Source organism: Salmo trutta, chromosome 36 (assembly GCF_901001165.1).
Source record: "Salmo trutta chromosome 36, fSalTru1.1, whole genome shotgun sequence".
Lineage (NCBI taxonomy): Eukaryota > Metazoa > Chordata > Actinopteri > Salmoniformes > Salmonidae > Salmo > Salmo trutta.
This window is the reverse complement of record NC_042992.1, coordinates 19,397,084-19,424,584: the sequence shown is the minus strand read 5'-3', so window position 1 is coordinate 19,424,584 and position 27,501 is coordinate 19,397,084. Positions and strand designations below refer to the sequence as shown.

Sequence of the window (27,501 nt, the reverse complement as noted above, 5' to 3'; positions counted from 1 at the left end):
CTCTGTCTCTCTTGCTCTCTCTCTCTCGCTCTCTGTCTGTCTCTCTCGCTCTCTCTCTCCCTTTCTCTCTCTCTCTCTCTCTGTCTCTCTTGCTCTCTCTCTCTCTCTCTCTCTCTCTGTCTCTCTTGCTCTCTCGCTCTCTGTCTGTCTCTCTCGCTCTCTCTCTCCCTTTCTCTCTCTCTCTCTCTCTCTTGCTCTCTCTCTCTCTCTCGCTTTCTCTTTCTCACTCTTTCTCTCTCTCTCTCTCACACTATTTGCCGCTCACAACTATGGCAAGAATCTGTATGGTTTTATTACTAATTACTAGTTGATATTTTCAATCCTAAAAATGGATTAACATTCATATTTGATATTTAAGCTAGTATTAGGTACTTTTGCTTAAATAACTGAATTAGCTTTTTATTGTAATATAACTTAAATGAATGAATGGTACTAATATAACTGAAATGAAACCTCATGATGAAGTGGCGGGTAATGGGTGGAAAGTCCTCGCCCACTCCCCTCACCTGGCCGGATAAATAAATCCATGTAATTACGGTTCCAGGTCTAATTATCCAACATTCCCCTCACCGGGAGGATGGAAAGAGTGGGTGGCGTCTTTAGGCACGCCGACGGAACAGAAGGCATTAATAATCAATCACAGACAAACAGAATTCTCATGCAACACCTACAGTACCTACCGATAGTGCAGAACACTGTCAGAGTCATTTATCACAGCTATCTGGACTAATAACATGGCCCGTTCATGCTTATTGCTCTAAGTTTTTATTTAGTTTCTTGCAGTTCGCTGTGCAGTACAGGGAATATCTTACTTTGGAACTCAGATAATTCAAGTATTCACTGTAAGTTAAGTGTTGCCATAGTGTTATGGATGAGTCAGTTACTGCTGTACTGTAGCTCAGAATATGTGTTGAAGGGTTGCTGCAGGTCATATTTGGTTGAAGGTGGATGGTAGGGTATCTGGTGGCTGTTCTTTCTCAGTCCAAATAAATACAATCTCTAGAAAGGGAAGGGAACCCTTTCCTCTTGGATCCTCTAACTCTGGCAATTCTCATGGGTACACTCTCAATGGCTGCCAGTCCACCAATTATACCATCGTTGACTTGAATGGGGAGGTCTGTGGTATAGATTCTATTTATACGGCTAAGTTACACAGCACCAGCAGCAGTACCACCAGCAGAAGTAACAGCACCAGCAGCACCACCAGCAGCAGTAGCATCTGTGCAGCGTGAAGTATAAATGCATGGTAGCTCGCAGGGCGGCCAACAGATCCCAGATAGCAGGATCAGTGTGAGGACCAGATACAGTGATGAACTGAGGCAGGTCAGTGGAGAAACAAGGACCACTCTCACAGTAGCTCGCTCCCTGGCAAAAAAACAATACATCACCTCAGTCGCCAAGGCAGAGCCACCCCGCCGCCTGATACATGGCAGGAGAGAGAAAAATTGTCCTTTTGCACTTAGGGAAAACAAAGACAATCAGAGCTTTCTCTTTCTGTCATTTTTTATTTCTTCTCTCTGTCCCAAGAGCTGCCTAAGTCATCCAGGCTGCAGCTGTTTAAAAAAAAAAATATATTTTTACGAAAAAGAGGCCAAACCTTGCAAGCCTAGGTATGGCTTCGTTTTTACAGATGGCAGAGCAGACCTAGATGATAATTGAAAAGGAAGTCTGGAACTGTGAGCCATTTGACAAGGGTGGACTATTTCTGTTGCTTTTCCTGTGTAATTGACACTTGAACTTACTGGAGAGAGACCCCCCCGGACACATACATACACACGCACATGCATGCATTCTCACACACACACCACACACACACACGCTTCCTCATCCATGCGCACAAACGCACGCACCTGCGCCCGCGCATACACACACACATTCCAAAAACCCCCACCAGTCCCAGCCACCTACCAACACAACTGGCAATAATGACATGCTATACACAGGACTGCAGACATGTCTTGATTGGGCCTGATTAGTGAAACTGCAGTAATAAACTGCTAGGAACATGAGCTTATATGGTACATGGTATGGACAGCTGGAACCTCAAATTAACCAGAACAAGTATTTGTTCAACATACACTACCTATTTTTCCTGGTGTATTTTTGTATTCGTATTTTATTACTTTACAATAACAGCACTTACGGTTGACCGGGGCAGCTCTAGCATGGCAGAAATTTAACAAACTGACTTGTTGGAAAGGTGGCATCCTATGACGGTGCCACGTTGAAAGTCACTGAGCTCTTCGGTAAGGCCGTTCTACTGCCAATGTTTGTCTATGGAGATTGCATGGCTGTGTGCTCGATTTTATACACCTGTCAGAAATGGGCGTGGCTGAAATAGCTAAAAACACTAATTTGAAGCGGTGTACACATACTTAAGTATATACAGTGCATTCGGAAAGTATTCAGACCTCTTGACTTTTTCAACATTTTGTTACATTGCAGCCTTATTCTAAAATGGGTTATATAAAACATTTTCCTCATCAATCTACACACAATACCGCATAATGACAAAACGAAAACAGTTACTTTTTCTGTTGCTTTTCCTGTGTAATTGACACTTGAACGTACTGGAGAGAGACTCCCCAGACACATACACACACTTTTTGTTACATTGCAGCTTTATTCTAAAATGGATTATATACAAATTTTCCTCATCAATCTACACACAATACCCCGTAATGACAATGTTTGCTCATTTATATTTTACTTTTTATATATATATATATATATATTATATATCACATTTACATAAGTATTCAGACCCTTTACTCAATACTTTGTTGAAGAACCTTTGGCAGTGATTAAATCCTCCAGTCTTCTTTTTTGTAAAATTATAAAAAACATGATTTGGAAAGGCACACACCTGTCTATATAAGGTCCCACAGTTGACAGTGCATGTCAGAGCTAAAACCAAGCCTTGAGGTCGAAGGAGTTGTCCATAGAGCTCCAAGACAGGATTGTGTTGAGGCACAGATCTGGGGAAGTATACCAAAAAATGTCTGGAGCACTTTTTTTTTTTATTTCACCTTTATTTAACCAGGTAGGCTAGTTGAGAACAAGTTCTCATTTACAACTGCGACCTGGCCAAGATAAAGCAAAGCAGTGCGACACAAACAACAACACAGAGTTACAAATGGAATAAACAAGCGTACAGTCAATAACACAATAGGAAAAAAATAAAGTCTATATACTAGAAAAAAAAAGAAAGTCTATATACAGTGTGTGCAAATGGTCCCCAAGAACACAGTGGCCTCCATCATTCTTAAATGGAAGACGTTTGGAACCACCAAGACTCTTCCTAAAGCTGGCCGCCCGGCCAAACAGCAATTGGGGGAGAAGGGCCTTGGTCAGGGAGGTGAGTGGCCTTTATGGTAGAGTGGCCAGATAGAAGCCACTCCTCAGTTAAAGGCACATGACAACCTCCTTGGAGTTTGCCAAAAGGCACCTAAAGGACTCTTAGACCATGAGAAACAAGATTCTCTGGTCTGATGAAACCAAGATTTAACTCTTTGGCCTGAATGCCAAGCATCACGTCTGTAGAAAACCTGGCACCATGCCTACGGTGAAGCATGGTGGTGGCAGCATCAGGCTGTGGGGATGTTTTTCAGCGGCAGGGACTGGGAGAATAGTCAGGATCAAGGGAAATATGAACAGAGCAAAGTGCAGAGAGATCCTTGATGAAAACCTGCTCCAGAGCACTCAGGACCTCAGACTGGGGTGAAGTTTCACCTTCCAACAGGACAACGACCCTAAGCACACAGCTAAGACAATGCAGGAGTGGCTTCGGGACAAGTCTCTGAATGTCCTTGAGTGACCCAGCCAGAGCCCAGACTTGAACCCGATTTAACATCTCTGGAGAGACCTGAAAATAGCTGTGCAACGACAGAGCTTGAGAGGATCCGCAGACAAGAATGGGAGAAACTCCCCAAATACAGGTGTGCCAAGCTTGTAGCGTCATACCCAAGAAGACTCGAGGCTGTAATCGCTGCCAAAGGGGCTTCAACAAAGTACTGAGTAAAGGGTCTGAACACTTACGTAAATGTGATATTGCAGTGTTTTATTTTTTATAAATATGCTTAGTCATTATGGGGTGTTGTGTGTAGATTGATGAGAAGGAAAACATTTTTTAAATCCATTTTAGAATAAGCCTGTAACGTAACAAAATGTTGAAAAAATCAAGGTGTTTGAATTCTTTCCGAATGCACTGTATAGTGTATCTACAATACAAAATCCATAATACAGCAATATAACAATATTACAATGTACTTGTACGTAGAGTGTGTGTGTTATTATGTTTAGTGTTCTTCAGATATATTTGCATTTATGTTTTATGTCAATGTGTAGTAGTGTTAAGAGGTCTATAAGACGACACATTTGTTGTAGTTTCTTTTGCTATCATTTATGTATGAAGTGAGTATCTGTTTGATTGAGTAGATCTCGTCGCCTGCTCCATTGATTACAGTTCAGCAGACCACTGTTGCAGGTTATTTATTGCAGATCGAGCCACACGCCACTTGTTGTAAAATGTCACTTCAGATCACCTTGGACCGAGCTCCACCACTGGCTGCTCCACTCACTGAATAAAGGGAGAATATTTCACTTGGAAGAGGAAGACATATTGTCTGATGGCATGTCTCTGATGGACTTTTATATGGTAGCCTAGCTATCAGCCTGGGCAAAGTATGTCTACAATTCACTACAAGTCTTAACTGTTTTTTTAGGGGGTAGATCAGATTTAATATTGCAGATAGTTTTGGCTTCCATCAATGTAATTGTCTGCATCATTTCCAATCCCCCGTTTATTTTTTGTAAATATATTTTCCTTTGTTTTTAGCCCCTTCAGCTAACCTCAACCCCTCTCATCTATCTCTGAAGACCACCCAGTTTTGATTTCTATTTTTAATTTGTGCTGTTTCACAAAAGTTCTGAACCTATATACATTTTACGGACACAGTATATTTTACATTAGTTATCTTGTTGTTTTTAGTCCCACCTTTTAGTCCCACCACTTAACCCCTCCCATATATCTCTGAACACCATCCATTTGCCATATATTTTTCAACTGTGCTGTGATGTTTCACATAGTTCTGAACCTTTCTATTCTCATAGTTTCTAAATTGTAAATTAAAGATACATTTTTTTGCTAAGAGTATTATTGTATTATTGATCGATTGACTATGACATTTTAAATCACCCAGCAGTGCTATTTGCAGAGTTAGCTCCAAGTAAATGTTGCAATTCTTCAGCCATTCCCAAACCTGCGACCAAAAACAAGCTACATATGGACAAAACAAAACAAATGATCTAATGATTCTGTCTAAAACTCTTAAGTTTTGAATCAGGCTTCGTTTTGTGTATCAGTTCATAAACCACGTGCCAGTCTTAGCTGTTGTTTGTTGGTCGAAGCCCAACTTGTCTAGAGGCAAGGAGAAGGAGATACATGTTGAGCGAGACAAATAGGACTGCTATCAGCTCGAGCTGTGCTCAACCTGTAAACATTTACACTTTCCAGCTGTTGGAAGTGTCTGTGACTCTAAGCAAAACACGTGTGAGTAATTTGGCCGAGGCAGTCGGGGTTCGGGCATGAGCCTGGAGGGGGAAGAAAACACAGGGATGATGATGGACACAGTGTTTAGCTTGTAACGCTAGAACAGGATAGGAAAGAATAAATCAATCAATCAATCATACCTGTCATTCCAGCCATGTGGCAACCACATAAAAACTCCTTGGGATTGGGAATGTGTTTGTTCCTCTCTGTGTCCAGGTTTCTTCTGTGGTAGTAGCCTAAGCATTGATCCTAACCATAGATTAGCCCATAATTTGTAAGCATATTTTTTTTTTACGTTTCTTTAAGTATACCACAAAGAGAATCATTCTTATTTGAGAGTAATGGTGTTCTGTAGCACACATTTGCGTGGTCTAGCTAGCAACCTGATCGGAATTTGCCTTAATTGGATGAACGTAGATTTTTTACTCATTCATTCCGTGGGGTTTCAGGGTTAATTACATGTGGTTACAGGGTTAAAACAAAAACAACTCAAAGGGTTAAGTTTAGGTATAAATTCTGAGTTGTTAATGTTAGGGCTATGGTGTGGGGAAGGCTTCAAACAAAAATAATTAAAAACAATGCGTTGTTTCCATTAAGTATCATCAAGTCCTCTCCCTGCTTGCTAGAGAATTCTGAACTTCTGTGGCACAGTGGTCTAAGCAGCATGCTCTGGCTCTGAGCCTTGTGAGTTTAAGCACAGTGCTGTGGGATATTTTTTTTTGGGGGGGGGGGGGCTGACAAAGGCATATATCGACGTCCCCAGGACATTTTCAAACGTCCAAAATCGACGGCTTGCTAGCTAGAGCCTACACTTATTTCATTTGAACAGGTAATAATTTGTAATTGTTCAATAGATGTCATTGTTAAATTAAAGACACTTTGTTTTTATAATTCTAATTGATTGTAAATGTTGATTGTATTTTCACACTTAAGAATAATACATTCTGAAATGTTGAATCTAGAAATAATAGGTCATTTGGTGTTTCAGTTTGAAGGACGGTTTTAGGGAGACAACATTGAGTTATTTTATTGGAGCACAAGCAGCCATGCAGAGCGCAAATTGTGTTCCGTGCTTGAAAATGCTAATTGTCAGAGCGACTTTGCACTTGCTGATAGCCCACTAAAAACATGTCTCCATCTCATTCAATTATTGCTGTAAGTTTTACTCTTTATGGCCACGCCCTGGTACCGTCCCTTCATTCCTTTTCACTTCTTTTCATTTTCCTTGTATCTATGATTAATGTCTGATGTCAAACTTTAGAGTGAGCAGACATCAGCAAATGCGAGATCATAATTAGTTTAGCTGACGATGGGCCTCCGATAGCGCTTGCATCTGGATGGAAAATTACCCTATAGGGAACTGGCTACTCACCAGAACTTTTTACTGATACATTGTGAAACACCCGATGAATCAAGTATCCTTTCTCTGCCAAGAAAGCTCTCTGGATTTGGAGCCAATATTATGTCCGTAGAAAAGCTTTCCATTCTAAATGTATCAGAAGAGAATTAGGAGCATTGTATTTTTCTGGCGAGAAGAGGACATGGCTCCTTACACAACATTTCGGAAGTTAAATAAATGGCACAATGGCGTTTACAGGCCTCTTAATCTAGATAATGCCAATGTAGCTGGCTAGCCGCGCTGCGGATCACATGCAAGGCAGGACCGACCACTTGTTCAGTTCATATGTTGTTCTGCACTTGATAAGGTCGGACACTCCAATGATTCATTTAGACATTACTGCCTTTCTGTACTTGCCTTATGGGTCAGGGCATTGTTGTTTAGTAGGCTTTTTGAAATAATAAGGTTAAGGAGGACGTTAAAAGAAAATACTTGAAATGTAGTAAAGAGAAAATATTAGAAACCGTTTCCAAGTTTGAACATTTTTGAAAATGAACTCAGAATTGCTTCCAATACAATCAGTGCCACACGTGAAGATTATAGCATGAAAATTAGGCTCCTAAAAAGGTCTCATCGTCAGCTTGTCATAGTGGTGCAGGCGATTAAGGCTGATCTCTGTCTAGTGAAGTGGTCAGGTGTCGTCTCACACTCAGTGGTATCTTACCAGACTCATTAATCAGTCTAAAGTTAATTAGTGAGAGAATCAGCTGGGTTCTATTTATCACTGCCCAACTTGACCTTCTGATTGGGCAGTGTGTATGTTTGTGTGTGTGTGTGTGTGTGTGTGTGTGTGTGTGTGTGTGTGTGTGTGTGGCTGCCTGCCACACTCATACAATGAACCCAGATGATGATATGATGTTTCTCCTCTCTCTCTCTCTCTTTCTTTATATTTGCACCCATTTTCTCACTGACTGACTGACTGACTCTCTCTCTCTCTCTTGATTTGGCTTTCAGAGACGACGAGGCTCAGGGGTATTCTGTGCCAACTGTCTGACCACCAAGACCTCGCTGTGGAGGAAGAATGCCAACGGGGGATATGTGTGCAACGCGTGTGGCCTCTATCAGAAGCTCCACTCAGTAAGGCTGGCGGGGGGAGCTTGGAAAAACACAGGAGTGTGTGTGTGTGTGTGTGTGTGTGTGTGTGTGTGTGTGTGTGTGTGTGTGTGTGTGTGTGTGTGTGTGTGTGTGTGTGTGTGTGTGTGTGTGTGTGTGTGTCAGTGGGAGTGTGTGTGTCCAGCCCACCCACTAAAATAAAATAGCTGTTAAGTAAATGGTAGCAGGACACTGTAGCCATTCTAGCCTGTCCACCCCACTTCCTCCCCAGGTGACTGGTGCTCCTCTCAGGGCCTGGGGGAGGAGGGGGTAAGGGGTGCCCCCATGCCCTCTCACCCTTAGCCTTGCTAATGGTGATCTGGGAGTAATCCTGCCTCAGCCTAGAATTCCCTAGCTACCCACAGATCCCAAAACATCTGACCCTAAAGTTCACACATGCTCCTCTCACACACATTCAGGCTCACACATCACATAGGTATGATAGGTCTACTCCCTCTTTCTCCCCCCCCCCCTCTCTCTCTCCATATCTGTTCACACACATTCTCTCAGTCAAAGGCTGTGACCTCACTTTGTGGTGTCACACAGATGCAGAAAAATAAACATGATGGGAATTATGGATGTAACGATTCACCGATATGCATGGTCCCCAATTCAAATTTTGAAGATATGACTGCATCGATCCACGGACCCCAAACCAATCTAAATGTAGCATGCATCGGTCAGAAAATCAATTAAAACATTACAAATTGCCAGTTCACTAAATTGTTTTGAATAAAATTGCTTTCTTTCTACCTTCCGAAAACTGATGCGTCCTTCAGTGTCGAACTAAGCCTGGAACTGTCTTGACAGTCATTGATCTAAAAGTCATTTTGGGAATATCGGTAGCCTAGTCTATCTGCGCACTGTGCCCAGATTCGCACGCTGACCACCGCGAAGTAGCCGTAATCTTGCACATCTGCACCTTCAGCATTCAAATGCTTAAATTGCTTGTGTGATATTAGGCTTCATCAGTTAAGTGACAATCTATGTAGTTGGCTAGGTTATTGTTATCTACTGTTTAAGATTGTGTTTTACCAGAATTAAAGTAAGCTACTGAAGACACAACTCTGGCTATGCCTGCTAAACGTGGCTTACAATAGATTTCATTTAGATTGTTTACGTTCATACTTTGCCCATGCTGATAGTTCACCAATAGTTTTGGTAGTTTTTCTTTAAACAATCAGTGTATATGGTCATTGTTAGATATACAGGGTAAAGTTGATCATTTCATAACGAGGAGGACAGCAATAACTTTGCGAGGCGCACTGCAAGGCCAAAGAGGAGTAGAAAAGAAGCTCACTAAAAACATCCAAACGGTCAAAAACATTCGATTTTGAGATAGGGGTGAAATCCAAAGATGTGCTGTATATTCATTGGCTATGTCATAGCTAATTTGTAATCGATAAATATTGATACATTACTAGCTCAAATGACCAAATCGCCCTCTAGTGGCCTCATGGGTGGAACGTTTTTCATAGTTTTTATAATTTCATAATTAATAAACATTGTAAAAATATATATTAAAAAATCTGGTGTTTCTATGTCAAACGGTTTTATTATATTTCAGTCTTCTGTGGTGTATATAAAGTGTAATATTGGGCTAAAAACTCAAAATGTAATACATTTCAACTCTACACGGAGTGTGGAAAAAAATATTAGGAACACCTGCTCTTTCCATGACATAGACTGACCAGGTGAATCCAGGTGAAAGCTATGATCCCTTATTGATGTCACTTGTTAAATCCACTTCAATCAGTGTAGATGAAGTGGAGGAGACAGGTTAAAAAGGATTTTTAAGCCTTCAGACAATTGAGACATGGATTGTGTATGTGTGCCATTCAGAGGGTGAATGGGCAAGACAAAAGATTTGAAAGGGGTATGGTAGTAGGTGACAGGCGCACCGGTTTGAGTGTGTCAAGAACTGCAATGCTGCTGGATTTGTCACGCTCAACAGTTTCCCATGTGTATCAAGAATGGCCCACCACTCAAAGGACATCAAGCAAACTTGACACAACTGTGGGAAGCATTGGAGTCAACATGGACCAGCATCCCTGTGGAACGCTTTCGACACCTTGTAGAAAGGAAAGGGAAAGGGGGATACCTAGTCAGTTGTACAACTGAATGCATTCAACTGAAATGTGTCTTCCGCATTTAACCCAACCCCACTGAATCAGAGAGGTGCGGGGGGCTGCCATAATCGACATCCACGTCTTCGGCGCCCGGGGAACAGTGGGTTAACTGCCTTGCTCAGAGTCCATGCCCCAACGAATTGAGGCTGATCTGAGGGCAAAATGGAGAGTGAAACTCAAAATAAGAAAGGTGTTCCTAATGTTTTGTACACTCAGTGTATATCTGACATGGTACAGTAAGGTGCCTAGTTAAATAAAGGTTAAATAAAAATAAAAATAAATAAAGGTGTATACTTTTGTTTCAAAGTAGATGTGTTTAAGACTACCAAGAAACACTCTGTGTTACTCTGATTTAGCCCACTGCAGTAAAAGCTTAATCTGCAAAAAACAATTACTGGGTGAAGGTGCTTTCAGAACCAAAGTTGGGGGACAAAAAATCATAGGCTACATTGCTCCCCCTTATCAGATAGTGGTGGGAGAGTAGATGCCTAGTCTCCCTTATGGCTCTGATCAGGTGCCTACATAGTACCTACACCAAAGACATACACCATTTACACACAGACACAGTACATACACCAGGGTTCCCAACTTTTCCCCACAGGTGAATTTATTTGCCCCCACAATTATTATTATCATAATTTTTTTTTGTTGGACATAAAAGACTAAACACACCAGCAAATCAGCTCCAACTGATAAAATTTTTGCAAATCTGTTCCAAAGTATTCCCTCGCATAATAGAGAGATATATGTGATTGTATACCAATGTAAACAAGGTTTGAAATGATTCTGTTTCAGTCAAATATTATATCTGTCTGGGCTTCTTGCGGTCAATTTGCAGTCTACAAATGATTTGTAATTATGTTCCAGCCCCCTGAACATCTGCTCACCCAAAAATTGTCCCGCAGCAGAATCTAGTTGATGATCCCTGACATACACTATAGACATACATCATTTACACACACACATACACACGCACGCACACACACGCACATACACACGCACACACACACACACATACACACACACACACGCACATACACACGCGCACACGCACACACACACACATACACACACACACGCACACACACACACACGGCTCATAAGCTCCATCAGCAGCATATTTTATTTTAGAATGGAAAATTAGTGTTTAAGCAAAAAATGTTAGTGCATCGAATCGCATCGAACCAAATCGCATCGATTCATTCTCTAATCATACCGAATCGCACAGAATTATTTCAAACTAAAAGTATTGTTCCTGTATCGTATCAGAGCCCATGTATCTAGATAGGTATCTAATTGTCTTGAAAGGGAAAGATGCACATCCCGAATGGGAATGTTATCATTATAATTCTGTAGATATGGGGAGATTGCCATTGTGTAACAGACTTCAACATGTTATCCTGAAATAGGTCAATGTTCTCAATCATTGAGGATTTTACAACTGGATTTAGTTCACAGGCCCTATACCTCTTTCAGAATGAAATGTTGGTTTTGAATACACAAACTGTATATTTTTTTTCTCTCTGGCAAGTAAACCACCACGGCCGGGGCTGGAACCTTCCAAGACGTACTTCTCAATGCTCTTTGAAATGAAATAGTGTCTGGGCAAACATATGGGTAGGCAAATGTGACATCATGTGAGGAATTACCCCTCGGAAACAAGGAGGCCTTTGTCTCCGCACGTCACTCAACGTTAACATTTTTATGTTTAATCTTGGTAATTCGGTTACGACTGGGTTAGAGTCCGCCAGTCCAGTGTATAGTGCGTATTCTAGGCCGTGTTGCACGCCTGAAGGAGACTGGGCCGTCTGCCTGGGTGGTGGGGGGGGGGGGATCTACACAGGAGGCTCCCTGAGTCGGTGTGGTCGACTGGGACAGAGAGGGAGCGAAAGAGAGAGCCAGGCTCCAGAGAGCCTTGCTACAAGAGGTCCTTTCACTGGCCAGGCCACCTGGTGGTCTAAACCAGCTCCAGTCCAGCAGACCAGGCCTACCACAGTCAGAGAAAGAGAGAGACAGAGAGAGAATGAGACGGAAGGAGAGAGGTGAGGGAAAGACAGAGAGGAAAAGAGAGAGAGAGAGAGAGAGAGAGAGAGAGAATGAGACGGAAGGAGAGAGGTGAGGGAAAGAGAGAGAGGGAAAGACAGAGAGGAAAAGAGAGAGAGAGAGAGAGAAGAGAGAGAGGGGAATGGGTTGAGAGCGAGAGAGAGGGAGCTTTTCCTAAGATCACACACTCCCATGACTCTTGTTAGGTTAGAAAGAACCTAACTAAAATGTTTATTATATTCTACTAAAATGTTTATTCTATTCTACTGAGCCATTTACTTTATGTTCGTATTTGTATATTTTATTATTTCTTATTGTTCTTGCATTGCCGTGAAGGAACCTGTGAGTAAGTATTTCGTTGGACAATGTATACCATGCTTATTCCCATACATACGACTAGTAAAACTTAAAACTGAAACTTGAACTGATGACTCCCTGTAGGTAGCTTGACTCAGCTGGGTTTTTGTGTTATGAAAGACAGTCTTTGGGTATCATATATCATTTATATTGTAGCGCATGCTTAAACTTAAAGCATACATTGAAAAACGTCTGATATTAGTTGTTATTATATAGAAATCCATACAATTATGTTTCTGCACTAGTGGAAGTTTGTATCTTCGTCCTCTTTTTCTCTTATGATGCACTGTTAAGTTGGTGTTATAGTGATCCACCTTCAGACATGATGAAAATGACTGTGGTTGACTCCATTATATCCCCAATGGCACCCTATTCCCTATATAGTGCACTACCTTTGACCAGAGCCCTATGGGTAGTAGTGCACTATGTAGAGAATAGGGGGCCATTGGGGACGTAGTGATACTCATAATCTGTTACTTTCGTCTCTGTGTGCCTCTGGACCTGCATGCGGCAACTGGACTGTTGTTTGGGCTTGTTTATGTGTTAGCTGTTAGCGCTCCTTGCTAGTTGTTAGAGAGGAGGTAGACTCTACAGTGCAGGAACTGGCCTGCTGTTTGGGCTTGTTTATGTGTTAGCTGTTAGCGCTCCTTGCTAGTTGTTAGAGAGGAGGTAGACTCTACAGTGGAGGAACTGGCCTGTTGTTTGGGCTTGTTTATGTGTTAGTTGTTAGCGCTCCTTGCTAGTTGTTAGTGAGGAGGTAGACTTCAGTGGACCATCAGGTAGGGTTTGTATACGTAACTCTTCCTGCTCCACTAGCTGCTAATAAATGATATGGAGAGGAGGGGATTCCAAGTCCGCCGGGTTCCCCATCCGTTCGCTCAACACTCCGAGTCTGGATTGTCTGTTTTCCTGAGATTGTTTGTTTGTTCTTGGCAATGGCAAGCATTCCTCCCACCCTCCCAGTGGGGACTGATTCATGATAGCCACATGTGCGCTTGTTCGTTCAGTCCTCACCGGAAACCACCTGGATGTTGCAGCAGTGTAGCGAGGGCCTCGTTTAACAGAACATCACCATCGCTTGTCTTTTAAGAGGTCCTTTGGTGGCTGCAATTAATCAGTGATGAAGACGTTTTTCATCTGCAGGCGTGTTCATCGCCCCGGCCAATGGCAGTAGTATTTTTATACATTTGAATAAAAGTTTTATACGCTGTACAGAAATAATTCCATAATAGCACCTCATAAACCGGTGCTGTAGTGGGCCGTAATGGAGTTCTGGACTCCTTATGCCATTGCACATTGCAACAATAAATGTCTCTCTGGTTTTATCTTCTAATAATAGGACTTGACGGGCGGCGGGGAATGCCGGGGTGTAAAAACGTATCGAAGTGGCAGCATTACTTTGTTCTGTCTGAAGAGTCTGTCTCTTTTTACAGTTGCCAAAGTGCACTCCAGCGTTGGTCACACTGACAGAAACCAATGAATGGCGTACTCGAAACGGTCTCCTGAGACGTTTTGAAAACTTCTGCTGCTGGTGACAGAGAGAGGTGGCGCACCAAAAGGCACCCTATTACCTACATAGTGTACTTCTTTTGACCAAAGCCCTGGTCAAAAGTAGTGCACTATATAGGAAATAGCGTGCCATTTGGGACACAGACTATGATGAAAGCAGTAGCTTGTTGAAGAGCGAGGCAGCATAGAGAAAGGTAGCTAGCTTATTGAAGCTTATCCATTTGTACAGTACTGTCTGGAAATGCCAACACTTTTGTATTGTGTAGGCCTTTGTCTGTAGTAGATGAGCACAGTGTGAGATGAAAGTGTTCTTGTTTCTAATGAATTACACATACGTTCTGGTGACACAAAACAGCAGGAGACAACTGACAGTCTAGACAGACACAGCAACAGTATGGAAATAGATGCATGCATGAATAGGTATTGGAGTTGAACAGTTGCTTAGATGGATGGAAACAGCACATCCTGTAAGAGAGGTAATTATGGGTAACTATTGCAGAAAGAAACATAAGGTAAAGATGGTGGGAGAATGAAGATGACCTTTCTTCTGTCTGTGTCTTCCATCCACCTTGCTGTGTCTGTGGCCTTGTATTGTCAATCTGTTGTCTATACTGTTGACTAAACATGGCCCTACCTTTTGTTAAGCTTGGATCTGTCTGCAGAAAATCCCCTTAGCATACAGCAAACTCCAAAAGTATTGGGACAGTGACACATATTTTGTTGATTTGACTCTGTACTCCAGCACTTTGGATTTGAAATGATACAATGAGGTTAAACTGCAGACTATCAGCTTTAATTTGAGGGTATTTTCAATCATATCGGGTGGACCGTTTAGAAATTACAGCACTTTTTGTCCCTCCATTTTAGGGGGGACAAATTCACTTAATATTGGGACAAATTCACTTAAATGTGTATTAAAGTAGCCCAAAGAATGCTAACTTCCCCTGTTACATTTTTACATTTTAGTAATTTAGCAGACGCTCTTATCCAGAGCAACTTACAGTGGTGAATGCATAAATTTCATACAATTTCATAAAAAATTTTTTTTCTGTGCTGGCCCCCCGTGGGAATCGAACCCACAACCCTGGTGTTGCAAACACCATGCTCTACCAACTGAGCTACAGGGAAGGCTATAATGTTATTGTAATGGTGAGAGCTTAGCATGTCTTGGGGGTATGATATTTGTGTGTCTGTAACTTTTTAGGAGGGAAAGAGGGAGAGAAAGAGACAGAGAGAGTGATAAAGAGAGAGAGAGATAAAAAGAGAGATAAAGAGAGAGACAGAGAAAGAGACAGAGAAAGAGAGAGAAAAGAGAGAGATACAGCGAGAGAGATGAAGAGAGACAGAAAGTGACAGATAAAGAGAGAGAGAGAGACATAGAGAATGAGAAAGAGAAAACAAGATAAAAAGAAAGCAGAGAGAGAGAGAGCAATGGAGTGAGAGAGAGAGAGAGAGAGAGAGAGAGAGAAGAGAGGACACATGAGGAAGGAGCCTCCATGGCTACATGGTTTCAGAATGTTCCAGTCAGTAGAGGGCACTCTTTCTTCTGGTCTGAATCATCCTCTGCTTCTCCGCTCCTGCTGCTCGAGACAGACAGCCTTGACATCTGGCTGAGAGAGAGAAAGAGAGAGAGAGAGATACAAAGAGAGAGAGAGTGAGACAGCGAGAGAGAGAGGGAGGAGGGGGAAAACTTCCACTGCTTTCATTCACCGTAGGGAATTAAGTGTTGTAATAGAGCAATGGAAGATGTGTATGACTGATACAACTGTTCCTGGAAAATACTATTTCCCTTCTCCTTTAATGGAGCCAGAGTCAGAGTGTTGGGTGAAAGGTCACCAAACTTTTCTGAGTCAAGATCACTTTCGCAGTCAAAAAGCAAGCCGAGATCTACCGCTCAGATTTTTTTTTAAACATGACTTAAAAAATGTAACCTAATAAAACCAGTTTTATAGGAAAGAGGTTTGTGCAGTAGGCCTAATACATTATCACAGCATATTGGCTATATGCCTGGGCTGCCAGTATTGTTCTTCTCAGACCATATTATATTTCAAACTCAAGCTTTGATCAGTTGGTGTAGCACTTGCGAGGCATAGCTGAGCATAAATTTAAATAATTTTCAAATAATTCCGAGTTGGATGACCGTTTTAAATGATTTTTCCCAGTCGGATCTTGTATTTTTCCGAGTTCCCAGTTGTCTTGAACATGGAGTTAGTCTCAGTGGAAGGATGGAGAGAACAGCAGAGGCTCCGCCTCTCACGGCCCCTGCTCTCTCCATCCTTTCCTCTGGTGAGACTAACCAAAGAGAGGGGCCACCGTCTTCCACCTGATGGCGAAACTCGAGTCGCACCGCATTCGCCTTATGCACAAAATGATCACCAACAAAAGAGTGATCAAATGAAGATCCTACATCTGTACGCTCTTAGAAAAAAGGGTTCGAAAAGGGTTCTTTGGCTGTCCCCATTGGAGAACCCTTTTTGGTTCCTGGAAGAAACCTTTTTGGTTTCAGATAGAACCCTTTTGGTTTCCATGTAGAACCTTCTGTGGAAAGGATTCTTCATGGAACCCAAAAGGGTTCTACCTTGAACCAAAAGGGGTTCTTCAAAGGGTTCTCCTATCGGGACAGCCGAATAATCATTAAAGGTTCTAGATAGCACCTTTTTTCTAAGAGTGTTCTAGCCTTAAAGGAAAAAAGATCATTTCCCTTCTTCCTATCAACCTGGCCATCAAACCTTTCTTTCCTCTTTTTTCATGTCTCCCCCCCTTTTTTTGTTGATTGGTTTCCGTTTCCCAGGAACATGTCAACGGATTCTCTATCACAAAGATAAGGAGGTAGGCAGCGGTACGGTGTGGAATTGATTCCTCAGGGACTTTTCACACCTATAAGTCAGTCTGCAATAGGGCCAATCTGATCCCTTCTATTCAGATTCTCTTCCGGCCATGTCTTCACTGGCCATATGCACATCCAGTATGTGTAGGGAGCAAATCGATGGAATAAAAATGGCCATACCTCTGTTTTACGTTTTTTTCTCTCTCTCTGTCCTTGCACCTATTAGTTTGGGCTCCCAGTTATTTCTGGGAAATTTCAATGGAAAGCGGGTGAAACGTTTGTATAAAAACGTGTCCGTCGGTATTGCCGTGTTAAGTGTCACCGGCAGGAATTGGCTGTGAATGCCAGACTCTACCTGTGGCAGAATGACATGAAGGAGAGGAAAAAGAAAGGAAAGGTCCGGGTGATAAATGAGGGCAAGAACGTTCATTTTGCTCCTCCGTGTCAAACGTGTCCTAAAGGTAGACTGACAGAATTCTTGCTTCGATTTCCCGGATTATATTAGATGTCTCTGTATTTTCAAGTCAATGCTTGAGGCATGTCATATCACACGCAAACACAGAAATTATGAATACATTATGGCCTTAAGCTTGACACTCGAAAAAATATATTGCAATTGTAATCACTGAATTTAATGATTACTATTTGCCTGGTGGCTACAAAAATGAATTGGCCAGTTAATGAGAGAATACTGTAGGCTACATCCATTATTTTGTGGATCTTGCAGTAAATATGTTCCCATTTAAAAGGTTGCATGCCATCTGCAATACACCAACACTCCTGCAGTATTTACAGTAGGTCTTATCCCCTTATTGGGCTCTAATAAGCAATGTGAGCTGCCCTGGGGCAAGGCCTGTCTGTGTGCCAGCGCTAGATGGAGGTCAGGCGCTCGTGTCTCCTGTCTGCCCAGCTGTGACTGGGTGACGGCTGGGGAGCAGAGGGTGCAGGGGGGTTACGGAGGGAGGATGTGGGTTAGAGGGGGAGCAGTGGAGGAAAAAGGAGCTGTCACTATCAGCATTGAGCTACACTGACTAGAGCCTAACTCGCAGAGTCCCGATGCTTTTTATACTGCAGTCATTCTGGGATCATTTTAGTGGCGTAATATGTTGTGTAATTACACCTACTATCAAATTGCTTAGATGATCGCTTTTCTTATTTAGGGACATCTTTAGCTACATTTTTAATGTTTGGCTCACTACATAAATAAATCAAATGTATATCTGTCTCTCACTAGACTCCCCGGCCGCTGAACATCATCAAGCAGAACAACGGCGAGCAGATCATCCGCCGGCGCACGCGGAAGCGCCTCAACCCCGACCCTCTGCCCTCCGAACCTGTGGGCTCCAAGCAGCAGCGGGTCAACAGCGAGGAGCGCCTTAATGGCAGTCCCCTGGAGCGTCGGCCAGGAGAGGATGGGCCAGGCTCAGACGGAGGGCCCGTCCCTCGCGGAGGGGAGCCCCCGAACGCCCTGGGCAAGTACGAGGCCTATGGCTCCTCTGGGGCTAAGGGCCACCCCAGCCCTCGCTCCACCCATGCCTTCCTGGTCAGCCAGACCCTAGAAATCCACAAGCGTATGCCTCCTTTGCACATACACAACAAGAACCCTGCGGAGGGAGGAGCGGAGGGGAACGGGCTGGGCCCAGCCGGGGTCCATCACATGGGCTCAGAGGGGAAAGGCGGCTCTGCCTCCGAGAGGGGTAGCCCCATCGAGAAGTACATGCGCCCTTCCAAACAGGCTAGCTACTCGCCGCCAGGCAGCCCCATTGAGAAGTACCAGTACCCGTTCTTCAGCCTGCCCTTTATCCACAATGACCTGCAGAGCGAGGCCGACTGGCTGCGCTTCTGGACTAAGTATAAGATGTCTGTGCCGGGCAACCCACACTACCTAGGCCACATGCCTGGTCTGCCCAACCCTTGCCAAAGCTTTGTGCCTTACCCCACCTTCAGCCTGCCCTCACACTTCCCTTCCCCACCCCCCGCCGGCCCCGAGAGTGACATCCCTCTCGACCTGGCCATCAAACATTCCAAACCGGCCCCCACCGCCAACGGCTCCACCGCCGCTGCCAAGGAGAGGATTAGCAGCGCCGACACACGGGCCTTGCCCACTGTCCCCCCGGTAGAGAAGGAGAAAGAGAAAGAGAGAGAGCAGCAGGAGAGAGGAGAGGAGAAGGAGGAAGTAGAAGAGGGAACATCACCCCAGCCAGCTCCTCCTCCCCCAGCCGTTGCAGCTAAGCCGGAGAGGGTGGACCAGAGCACGCAGGACGAGCTGACCAGCAAGTGCATCCACTGTGGCATCGTCTTCCTGGATGAGGTGATGTACGCCCTACACATGAGCTGCCATGCCGACGGAGGGCCCTTCCAGTGCAGCATCTGCCTGCACTCCTGCGCAGACAAGTATGACTTCACCACACACATACAACGAGGGCTTCACCGGCCCACCGCCGAAGCTGAGACTAAGGCCGATGCTCCAATGGACTCTGTGTGATTTTGGTGCGACCCACAGACTTGGAATTCTAGCACAAGCATAGCAGTATGAAAAAGAACTCTACGGACAAAAACAACGTACTGTAATGATTGAATGAGACTTTTTGCTAAATGTGCCATGATAGCTTCTGTGCCTCCGCAGCCAGTGTAGGGAACTAATATCGTTTAAACATTTATATTGGACTTAATACAGAAAAAGTGATTTGCTATTTTCTTTTTTTTGTAAAGGAAAACATTTTTGAAGAAAATGGTACTACAAGTAGCCGCTTATTTTAGTGTTTTTTTTTTTTTTTTGCTACTGTTAATTTTTTTCTTCAGAAGTGTTACTTTGACAAGGCAGTTCAGTAAACAACAAGGTACATCTACATGTTTTTGGGATTGGTTTATTATTCAGTGGGTTGGTTGTGCTACTCATCAATGTTCTCTTACCTGGTTGATTCAATGTTCCGTACAGAATGAGGATGTGTGAATTGATATGTAAAGTGAGGAAATGAGAAATGTCAGTCGTCTGTCATAATCTCATCCCCGATGGATGGGCAGAGCGATGACTAATGATTGGATTGTCCTCAAATAAACGTCCTCAGGGAACGCACGTGGCTGATTTAGAAACATAGCCTGCAGTGGTTTCAGTCGCATTGGTCTCTGCTTAACATCCATCTAAGTGTCTTGTGTTTTAATGTATTTTAGTTATGGCTACAGCTTGTTTTTTGTTAGTTTTTTTGGGAAGACTATTGTCACAGAATTTCCTCTAGACATTTTAAGTTGCTAGGATGCAAACCTTATATCACTAAAGACATTTGGGAAGGAAATAAAATAAAAAAATACATATTTTTTTCTATGTTGTTAATATGAAAAATGCATAATATCAGTGCCTGATATATTGTACAAAGTATTTTCTACCTGGTATGTTGATATGCAACATTGACTTTCCATTTGAGTAAAGGGCCACGAGCTTGGCTCTGCAAAACTGTTTACATTTGCAAATGTAGCAAACAAGGTAATGAAGCAAAATGCCTGCAATTCTTAGTATTTTTCTCTCATGAGGACAGGACGATAGATCACGTAAAAAAAACAGAGGCCTTTTGTCAGAAGGTTGAATGGGAGATGAAATGGAGTCAAAGTATTTTTTCTGTTTGTTTGAATGCCACAGAGAGGCACTATCCATTCCATGTCTTTCTTTCTTTGTATGCTCCTCCTCGTACACATTGTAATGCTTTATAGTCTACAAATGCTCTGTATTGGACTTTGTTCATCCTGTATTTATTTTTTTTAAGAGAAGCTGATGTAGCTTGGTCATAAATCATGTTCTGTGAGCATTATAGCTTTCGGCATCATGGGTTTTCCTCTCCAGGTATTTCAACTGACTATATCGTACACAAGGCCCATTTTTTGTATCTCTATTAAATTCAAATTGATATAATACTCTAATATTTGGTTTTTAGTAAGTCTTATTTTTAAGGACTTAATTTGAACATAGCATGAATTTCTACTTGTTCCATAGACAGGTGAAACAGGTGCCTTTTGACGGAAATAAGTCATTGAATATCAACCATGTTGAATGCTTTTCCCATCAAATCAGCTGTTGTATAACTCACCCAAGTAATTCACAGGATGTAGATGGATTAATACCATTTGAGAGACAAAACAAATACTACTTCCACACAGTTATCACACAGCAACATTACCCCTCTATGTAGCTTGTTTGTATTTTGCTTGTAGACAACGTATTTAGCCTTTAAACACTCCCCCAAAAAACTGTTTCTCTCTCTGTCCTCTCTCTCTCTTTCTCTCTCGTGTGTGCGTACTGTGTACGTCCACCCATTGCTGCTGCTGCGTCTAGCATGAGTTCAATCTAAACTGTCCATCCTTAGATACACATACTTATTTATACATAAGCAGCGGGGAACGAAACGAGAGTCTGCCTGGGATTCACAAACAAGGATTTGTGTGAAGTAGCGATGAACTCAACATAGCCTTACAATGCTGCTTTACTGCAAATGCCTCTCGGAAAACAAAAAACTGTAATATTAGTAATAAAATTCACAGGTGCATTTATCATATGATACCGAATAACATAAGGAACTATTTTTCTTTTTGTGTTCAATTTGCAAAGTTTTAATTTGAAATATGTTAACGCTTGCACTTCAGTTATTCTGTTTTATTGCCAAGGAAGAAAGAGGACACTGTTAAATTTGTTATTAGCATGCTATACACAGGTACTGCAAAAATAATTAGCAGGAGTGAACATGCCTATAAGGAGGACAAGACGAAGAAACACCATGGACAGAAAGGATTATCTGTGCCAAGAAGATGCCAGTAAGCCAGTGTGGACACGGACATGGCAAAAAAGGAAAATGTTTTTGTAAATGTTTTAACCATAATTTTTAGAATGTTGTTTCTTGTTTTTACACTTTATTGCATAGAAGATGGGTTTAGATTATTTGTTTCTTTATTTTGTTTTTTTCTGCTACCACCTTTACGTTTTTGTGTTGTAGGTTTTACAAGCAAAAATTTCAACAAAGATGGCAAAGATGTCTGTTACATCTAAACTTGAATAATAATGATAATAATAATAATAATTAATAAAGTAATAACAAAACATGTTCTGCAATCTCTTAGTTTTTATTCAGTGATTTTCATGACCATACCTTGTTTTACGGCTCTGGAAAGAATTAAGAGACCACTGCAAAATGATCAGTTTCTCTGGTTTTACTTGTATGTGTTTGGATAAAATGAACAATTTTGTTTTATTCTATAAACTACTGACAACATTTCTCCCAAATTCCAAATAAAAATATTGTAATTTGGAGCATTTATTTGCAGAAAATGCCACTCCTGTGCAAAAATTCTAACTATTGTATAACTCATCCAAGCATTGTCCTGCTGGAAAAACCAATTCTCAGGGTAGGGGAACATTGTCAGAGCAGAAGGAAGCAAGTTCTCTTCCCGTACAACTTGTATGTTGCTTGATTCATGCGTCCTTCACAAAGACAAATCCAGATTCCAGCCTTGCTGAGGCACGCCCAGATCATCACTGTGTCTCACACCCACTGTGAAATTTGGTGGAGGATCGGTGATGATCTGGAATCGGGCAGATTTGTCTTTGTGAAGGACGCATGAATCAAGCCACATCCAAGGTTGTCCGGGAAGAAAACGTGCTTTCTTCTGCTCTGACAATGTTCCCCAACTCTGAGGATTGGTTTTTCCAGCAGGACAAGGCTTAATGCCACACAGCCAGGTCAATCAAGGTGTGGATGGAGGACCACCAGATCAAGACCCTGTCATGGCCAGCCCAATCTCCTGACCTGAACCCCATTGCAAACCTCTGGAATGTGATCAAGAGGAGGATAGATGGTTACAAGCCATCAAACAAAGCCGAGCTGCTTGAATTTATGCACCAGTAGTGGCATAAAGTCACCCAACATCAATGTGAAAAACTGGTGGTGCCAAAACGTATGAAAGCTGTGATTGATAATCAGGGTTATTCCACCAAATATATATTTCTGAACTCTTCCTAAGTTAAAACATTTGTATTGTGTTTAAAAATTAATATGAACTTATTTTCTTTGCATTATTCGAGGTCTGACAACACTGCATCTTTTTTGTTATTTTGACCAGTTGTCATTTTATGCAAATAAATGCTCTGAATTACAATATTTTCATTTGGAATTTGGGAGAAATGTTGTCAGTAGTTTATAGAATTAAACGAAAATCATTTTACCCAAACACATACCTATAAATAGTAAAACCAGAGAAACTGATAATTTTGCAGTGGTCTCAAATTTTTTTCCAGAGCTGTGTATGTAACTATATACATATAATTACTTATTTTACTAGCTATATAGTAATGCATAAACATAGGGATTCATTCAGATCACCCTTTTTCAGCTTTGCACCTTTTAAAGGCAATGATTCTGCATTCGCGTAGACTGCATTCACGGTAAATGTTGCATATGTGACGAGATTCAGGATGGTGGGTGTTTGACGCTAGTTCCTACTTCACAAGAGGGCCATTTGAAAATGATGTTGGCTCAATCAGAAATTACCTTAAAATGTAAATTGTGCTATAAGGTGGATCGAGATTGAATCTCAGCCTTAGTCTTCTCTATCTTGAAATAAAGCAGAGGAAGGTCCTTCCCTGGCTTTCAGAAATGAAGTGGAACTATCGGACCATACCCTACAGCAATTGTTCTCGCTCAAGGCTTAGAGCTGCAGGTGACCTTTAAAACCATTGAACCAACCTGAGAAGTGGGGCACGGACTTGCACACGAGGGATCGCATCGTACCACAAGCTAAATGAAACCTTGGACCTCTCTCTCCTCTCTCGCCCTGGAGTGACTCCTAACTATTGATTGGCACCCCAGTGTTTTGCTTGTGTTCTAGGAAAGGAAGTTAATTATCTTCCCATTTCAGGTTTCAGGGACCTACACAGCAGGCTAGACACCAGCCCCTGACTTATGGCCTGCTAGGGTTGTTACTGTTTATTCTACAAGCTTCACCCTTGTATTCCCCACACACTAATCTACACACAGACCTTGTTAATACCTCTTGAGGATACAATCCCGATAACGGGGTTGGTTGGACAACAACCAGTGAGATAGCACGGCCCGATATTCAAAACAAAATAATCTCTAAATTAAAATGCAAGTATTATACGGCATTTTAAAGATACTCTACTCGTTAATCCAATCACATTGTCCGATTTCAAAAAGGCTTTACGGTGAAAGCAAAACATTCGATTATTTTAGCATAGCACCTCATCAAAAAAAAGCAATTTTCCAAGCACGATAGCCATCACAAAACCAGATATATAGCTAAAATTAAGCACTAACCTTTGACAATCTTCATCAGATGACACTCCTAGGACATCATGTTAGACAATACATGCATTTTTTGTTCGATCAAGTTTATATTTATATCCAAAAACCCAATCTTACATTGGCGCGTGACGTTCAGAAAATGTTTTCTCCCCATAACATCCGGTGAATAGGCACATTTAATTTACAAAAGAACTCATAAACGTTGAAAAAATGTATAACAATTATTTAAAGAATTAGAGATAATCTACTCCTTTATGCAACCACTTTGTCAGATTTCAAAATAACGTTACGGAAAAAGCACACTGTTCAATATTCTGAGTACAGAACTTAGCCTTCAATGCTAAGCTATACAGTTAGCCTACAACCACGGCGTCGACAAATCTCTAACAATATGTTCGAAATATTTACTTACCTTTGCTGATCGTTGGCGGAATGCACTCGGATGGGCACCCACTTCCACAAGAAATGTTCATTTGTTCTGCAAAGTCCATCATTTATGTCCAAATACATCTGTTTTGTTGACCCATCCAGAACACTTCACAATGCCATGTGGCGTGGACGCAAATCCATAGACTAAATGTTCAAAGTTCCATTACCGTTTGTAGAAACACGTCAAACGATGTTTACAATCAATCCTTTAGGGTAATTTTTTACGTAAAATTGCGATAATTTTACAACCGGGAAATAGCTATTCATCCCAGAAGAAAAATATAAAAACGATGACGTCACGTGCCAGCGCATCATAAGACACCTCTCCTCAGACTGGCCAATGATTGACTGAGCCAATATGATCTGCCCGGTAACAGCTGACGGTTCAAACCAGTTCCTAAAGATTGTTGACAGCCAATGGAAGAGTTAGGAGGTGTAACGTAAATCCTATGTCACTGTAGTTTTTCAAGGGATTCAAAACAAAAACTATATTTCTAATTTCTCCCACTTCCTGATTCAATTTCTCTCAGGTTTTTTGCCTGCCATATGAGTTCTGTTATACTCACAGACACCATTCAAACAGTTTTAGAAACTTCAGAGTGTTTTCTATTCAAAACGACTAATAATATGCATATTCTATTTTCTGGGCCAGAGTAGTAACCTGTTTAAATTGGGTACGTTTTTCATCCGGCCGTGAAAATACTGCCCCCTAGCCCCTAGAGGTTATTAACATAGACACAGACAGAAGTTAACATTGGTAAAGAGACAGTAATAACAGTCAGTATTGCAACCTACTGAGATACACACACTGATACACTAACACAAGCACACAAACACACACTAACACACAGACACAGATACACTAACACAAACACACACTAAGCATCTGGATGACGTGTGAAATGCTTGATAATATATGTGATTTCAACAGAGAGGTATATTCTCTGGGTGATTTAAATATTGACTGGCTTTCATCAAGCTGCCCACTCAAGAAAAAGCTTCAAACTGTGACCAGTGCCTGCAACCTGGTTCAGGTTACCTGTCATCCAACTAGGGTAGTTACAAACAGCACAGGAATGAAATCATCAGTATGTATTGATCACATCTTTACTAATGCTAAAGAAATGTGCTTGAATGCAGTATCCAGATACATCGGCTGTAGTGATCACAATTTAGTGGCCTTAAGAAAACCAAAATTCCAAAGGCTCGGCCTAATATAGTGTATGAGGTCATACAATAAGTTTTGTAATGATTTCTATTTTGTTGATGTAAAGAATATTTGTTGGTTTGTGGTGTGTAATAAGGAGCAATCAGACGTTGCACTTGACACATTAATGTAATTGCTTATCCCAAATTTACTAATAAGCATGCACACATTGAGAAAATGACTGTAAAAACTGTTAAATCCCTGTGGATAGATGAGGAATGTAAACATTTTATCGTTGAGAGGGATGAGGCAAAAGGGCTGGCAAATAAGTCTGGCTGCACAACCGATTGGCAAACTTAATGCAAATTGAGAAATCATGTGACAAAACGAAATAAAAAATAAGAAGAAACTACACTATGAAAGAAAGATAAATGACATAAGGAATGCTAGTAAAAAGCTTTGGAGCACCTTCAATTATATTTTGTCAAAAAAGGCAAACTCAGAGCTATCATTCATTGAATCAGATGGCTCATTTATTACAAAACCGACAGATATTCCCAGCTACTTTCTTTTTTATTGGCAAGATTAGCACATTTAGGCATGACATGCCAGCAACAAACGCTGACACACAAGTATATCTAAATTGAGTGTGGAAGAGGTTGTCTACCAACAATGACAAGCCACCGGGGTCTGACAACTTGAATGGAAAATTACTGAGGATAATAGCGGACGATATTGCGACTACTATTTGCCATATATTCAATTTAAGCCTACAAGAAAGTGTGTGCCCTCAGGCCTGGAGGGAAGCAAAAGTCATTATGCTACCTAAGAATAGTAAAGCCCCCTTTACTGGCTCAAATATCCGACCAATCAGTCTGTTGCCAACCCTTAGTAAAGTTTTGGAAAAAATTGAGTTTGAACAGATACAATGCTATTTCACAGTAAACAAATTGACAACAGACTTTCAGCATGCTTATAGGGAAGGACAATCAACAAGCACAGCACTTACACAAATGACTGATGATTGGCTGAGAGAAATTGATGATAAAAAGATTGTGGGGGCTGTTGTTAGACTTTAGTGCGGTTTTTGACATTATCGATCATAGTCTGCTGCTGGAAAAATTTATGTGTTATGACTTTACACCCCCTGCTATATTGTGGATAAAGAGTTACCTGTCTAACAGAACACAGAGGGTGTTCTTTAATGGAAGCCTCTCCAACATAATCCAGGTGGAATCAGGAATTCCCCAGGGAAGCTATCTAGGCCCCTACTTTTTTCAATCTCTACGAACGACATGCCACTGGCTTTGAGTAAGGCCAGTGTGTCTATGTATGTGGATGACTCACCACCATATACATCAGCTACTACAGCAACTGAAATGACTGCAACACTTAACAAAGAGCTGCAGTTAGTTTCAGAATCGGTGGCAAGGTTTAAGTTAGTCCTAAATATTTCAAAACTAAATGCATTGTATTTGTAACGAGTGCACTGAGAGTCGGGAAGCAAGTTCAGGGAGTGAGTGTTTTAATAAATATAATAAACAATGAACACAAACCAAACAACGCACCGACATGAAATCAGACTCAATAACACCTGAGGAAAGAACAATGGGGAGTGACAGATATAGGGAAGATAATCAAGTAGGTGATGGAGTCCAGGCGAGTGTCATGAGGCGCTGGTGCGTGTGATGATGGTGACAGGTGTGCGGGATAA

General features: G+C 41.7%; 1 protein-coding gene across 1 annotated transcript in view; it reads left to right on the top strand.

The window, feature by feature from the left end:
* Window positions 1-21,992, top strand: part of trps1 (trichorhinophalangeal syndrome I) — a 174,340-nt gene extending 152,348 nt beyond the window's left edge. Inside the window, exons 6-7 of the mRNA XM_029734666.1 lie at window positions 7,905-8,027; window positions 18,142-21,992. Coding sequence (XP_029590526.1) covers window positions 7,905-8,027; window positions 18,142-19,392 — 1,374 coding nt within the window. The 3' untranslated portion in view covers window positions 19,393-21,992. The remainder of the gene's footprint in view (window positions 1-7,904; window positions 8,028-18,141) is intronic.
* Window positions 21,993-27,501: the final 5,509 nt, after the last annotated feature.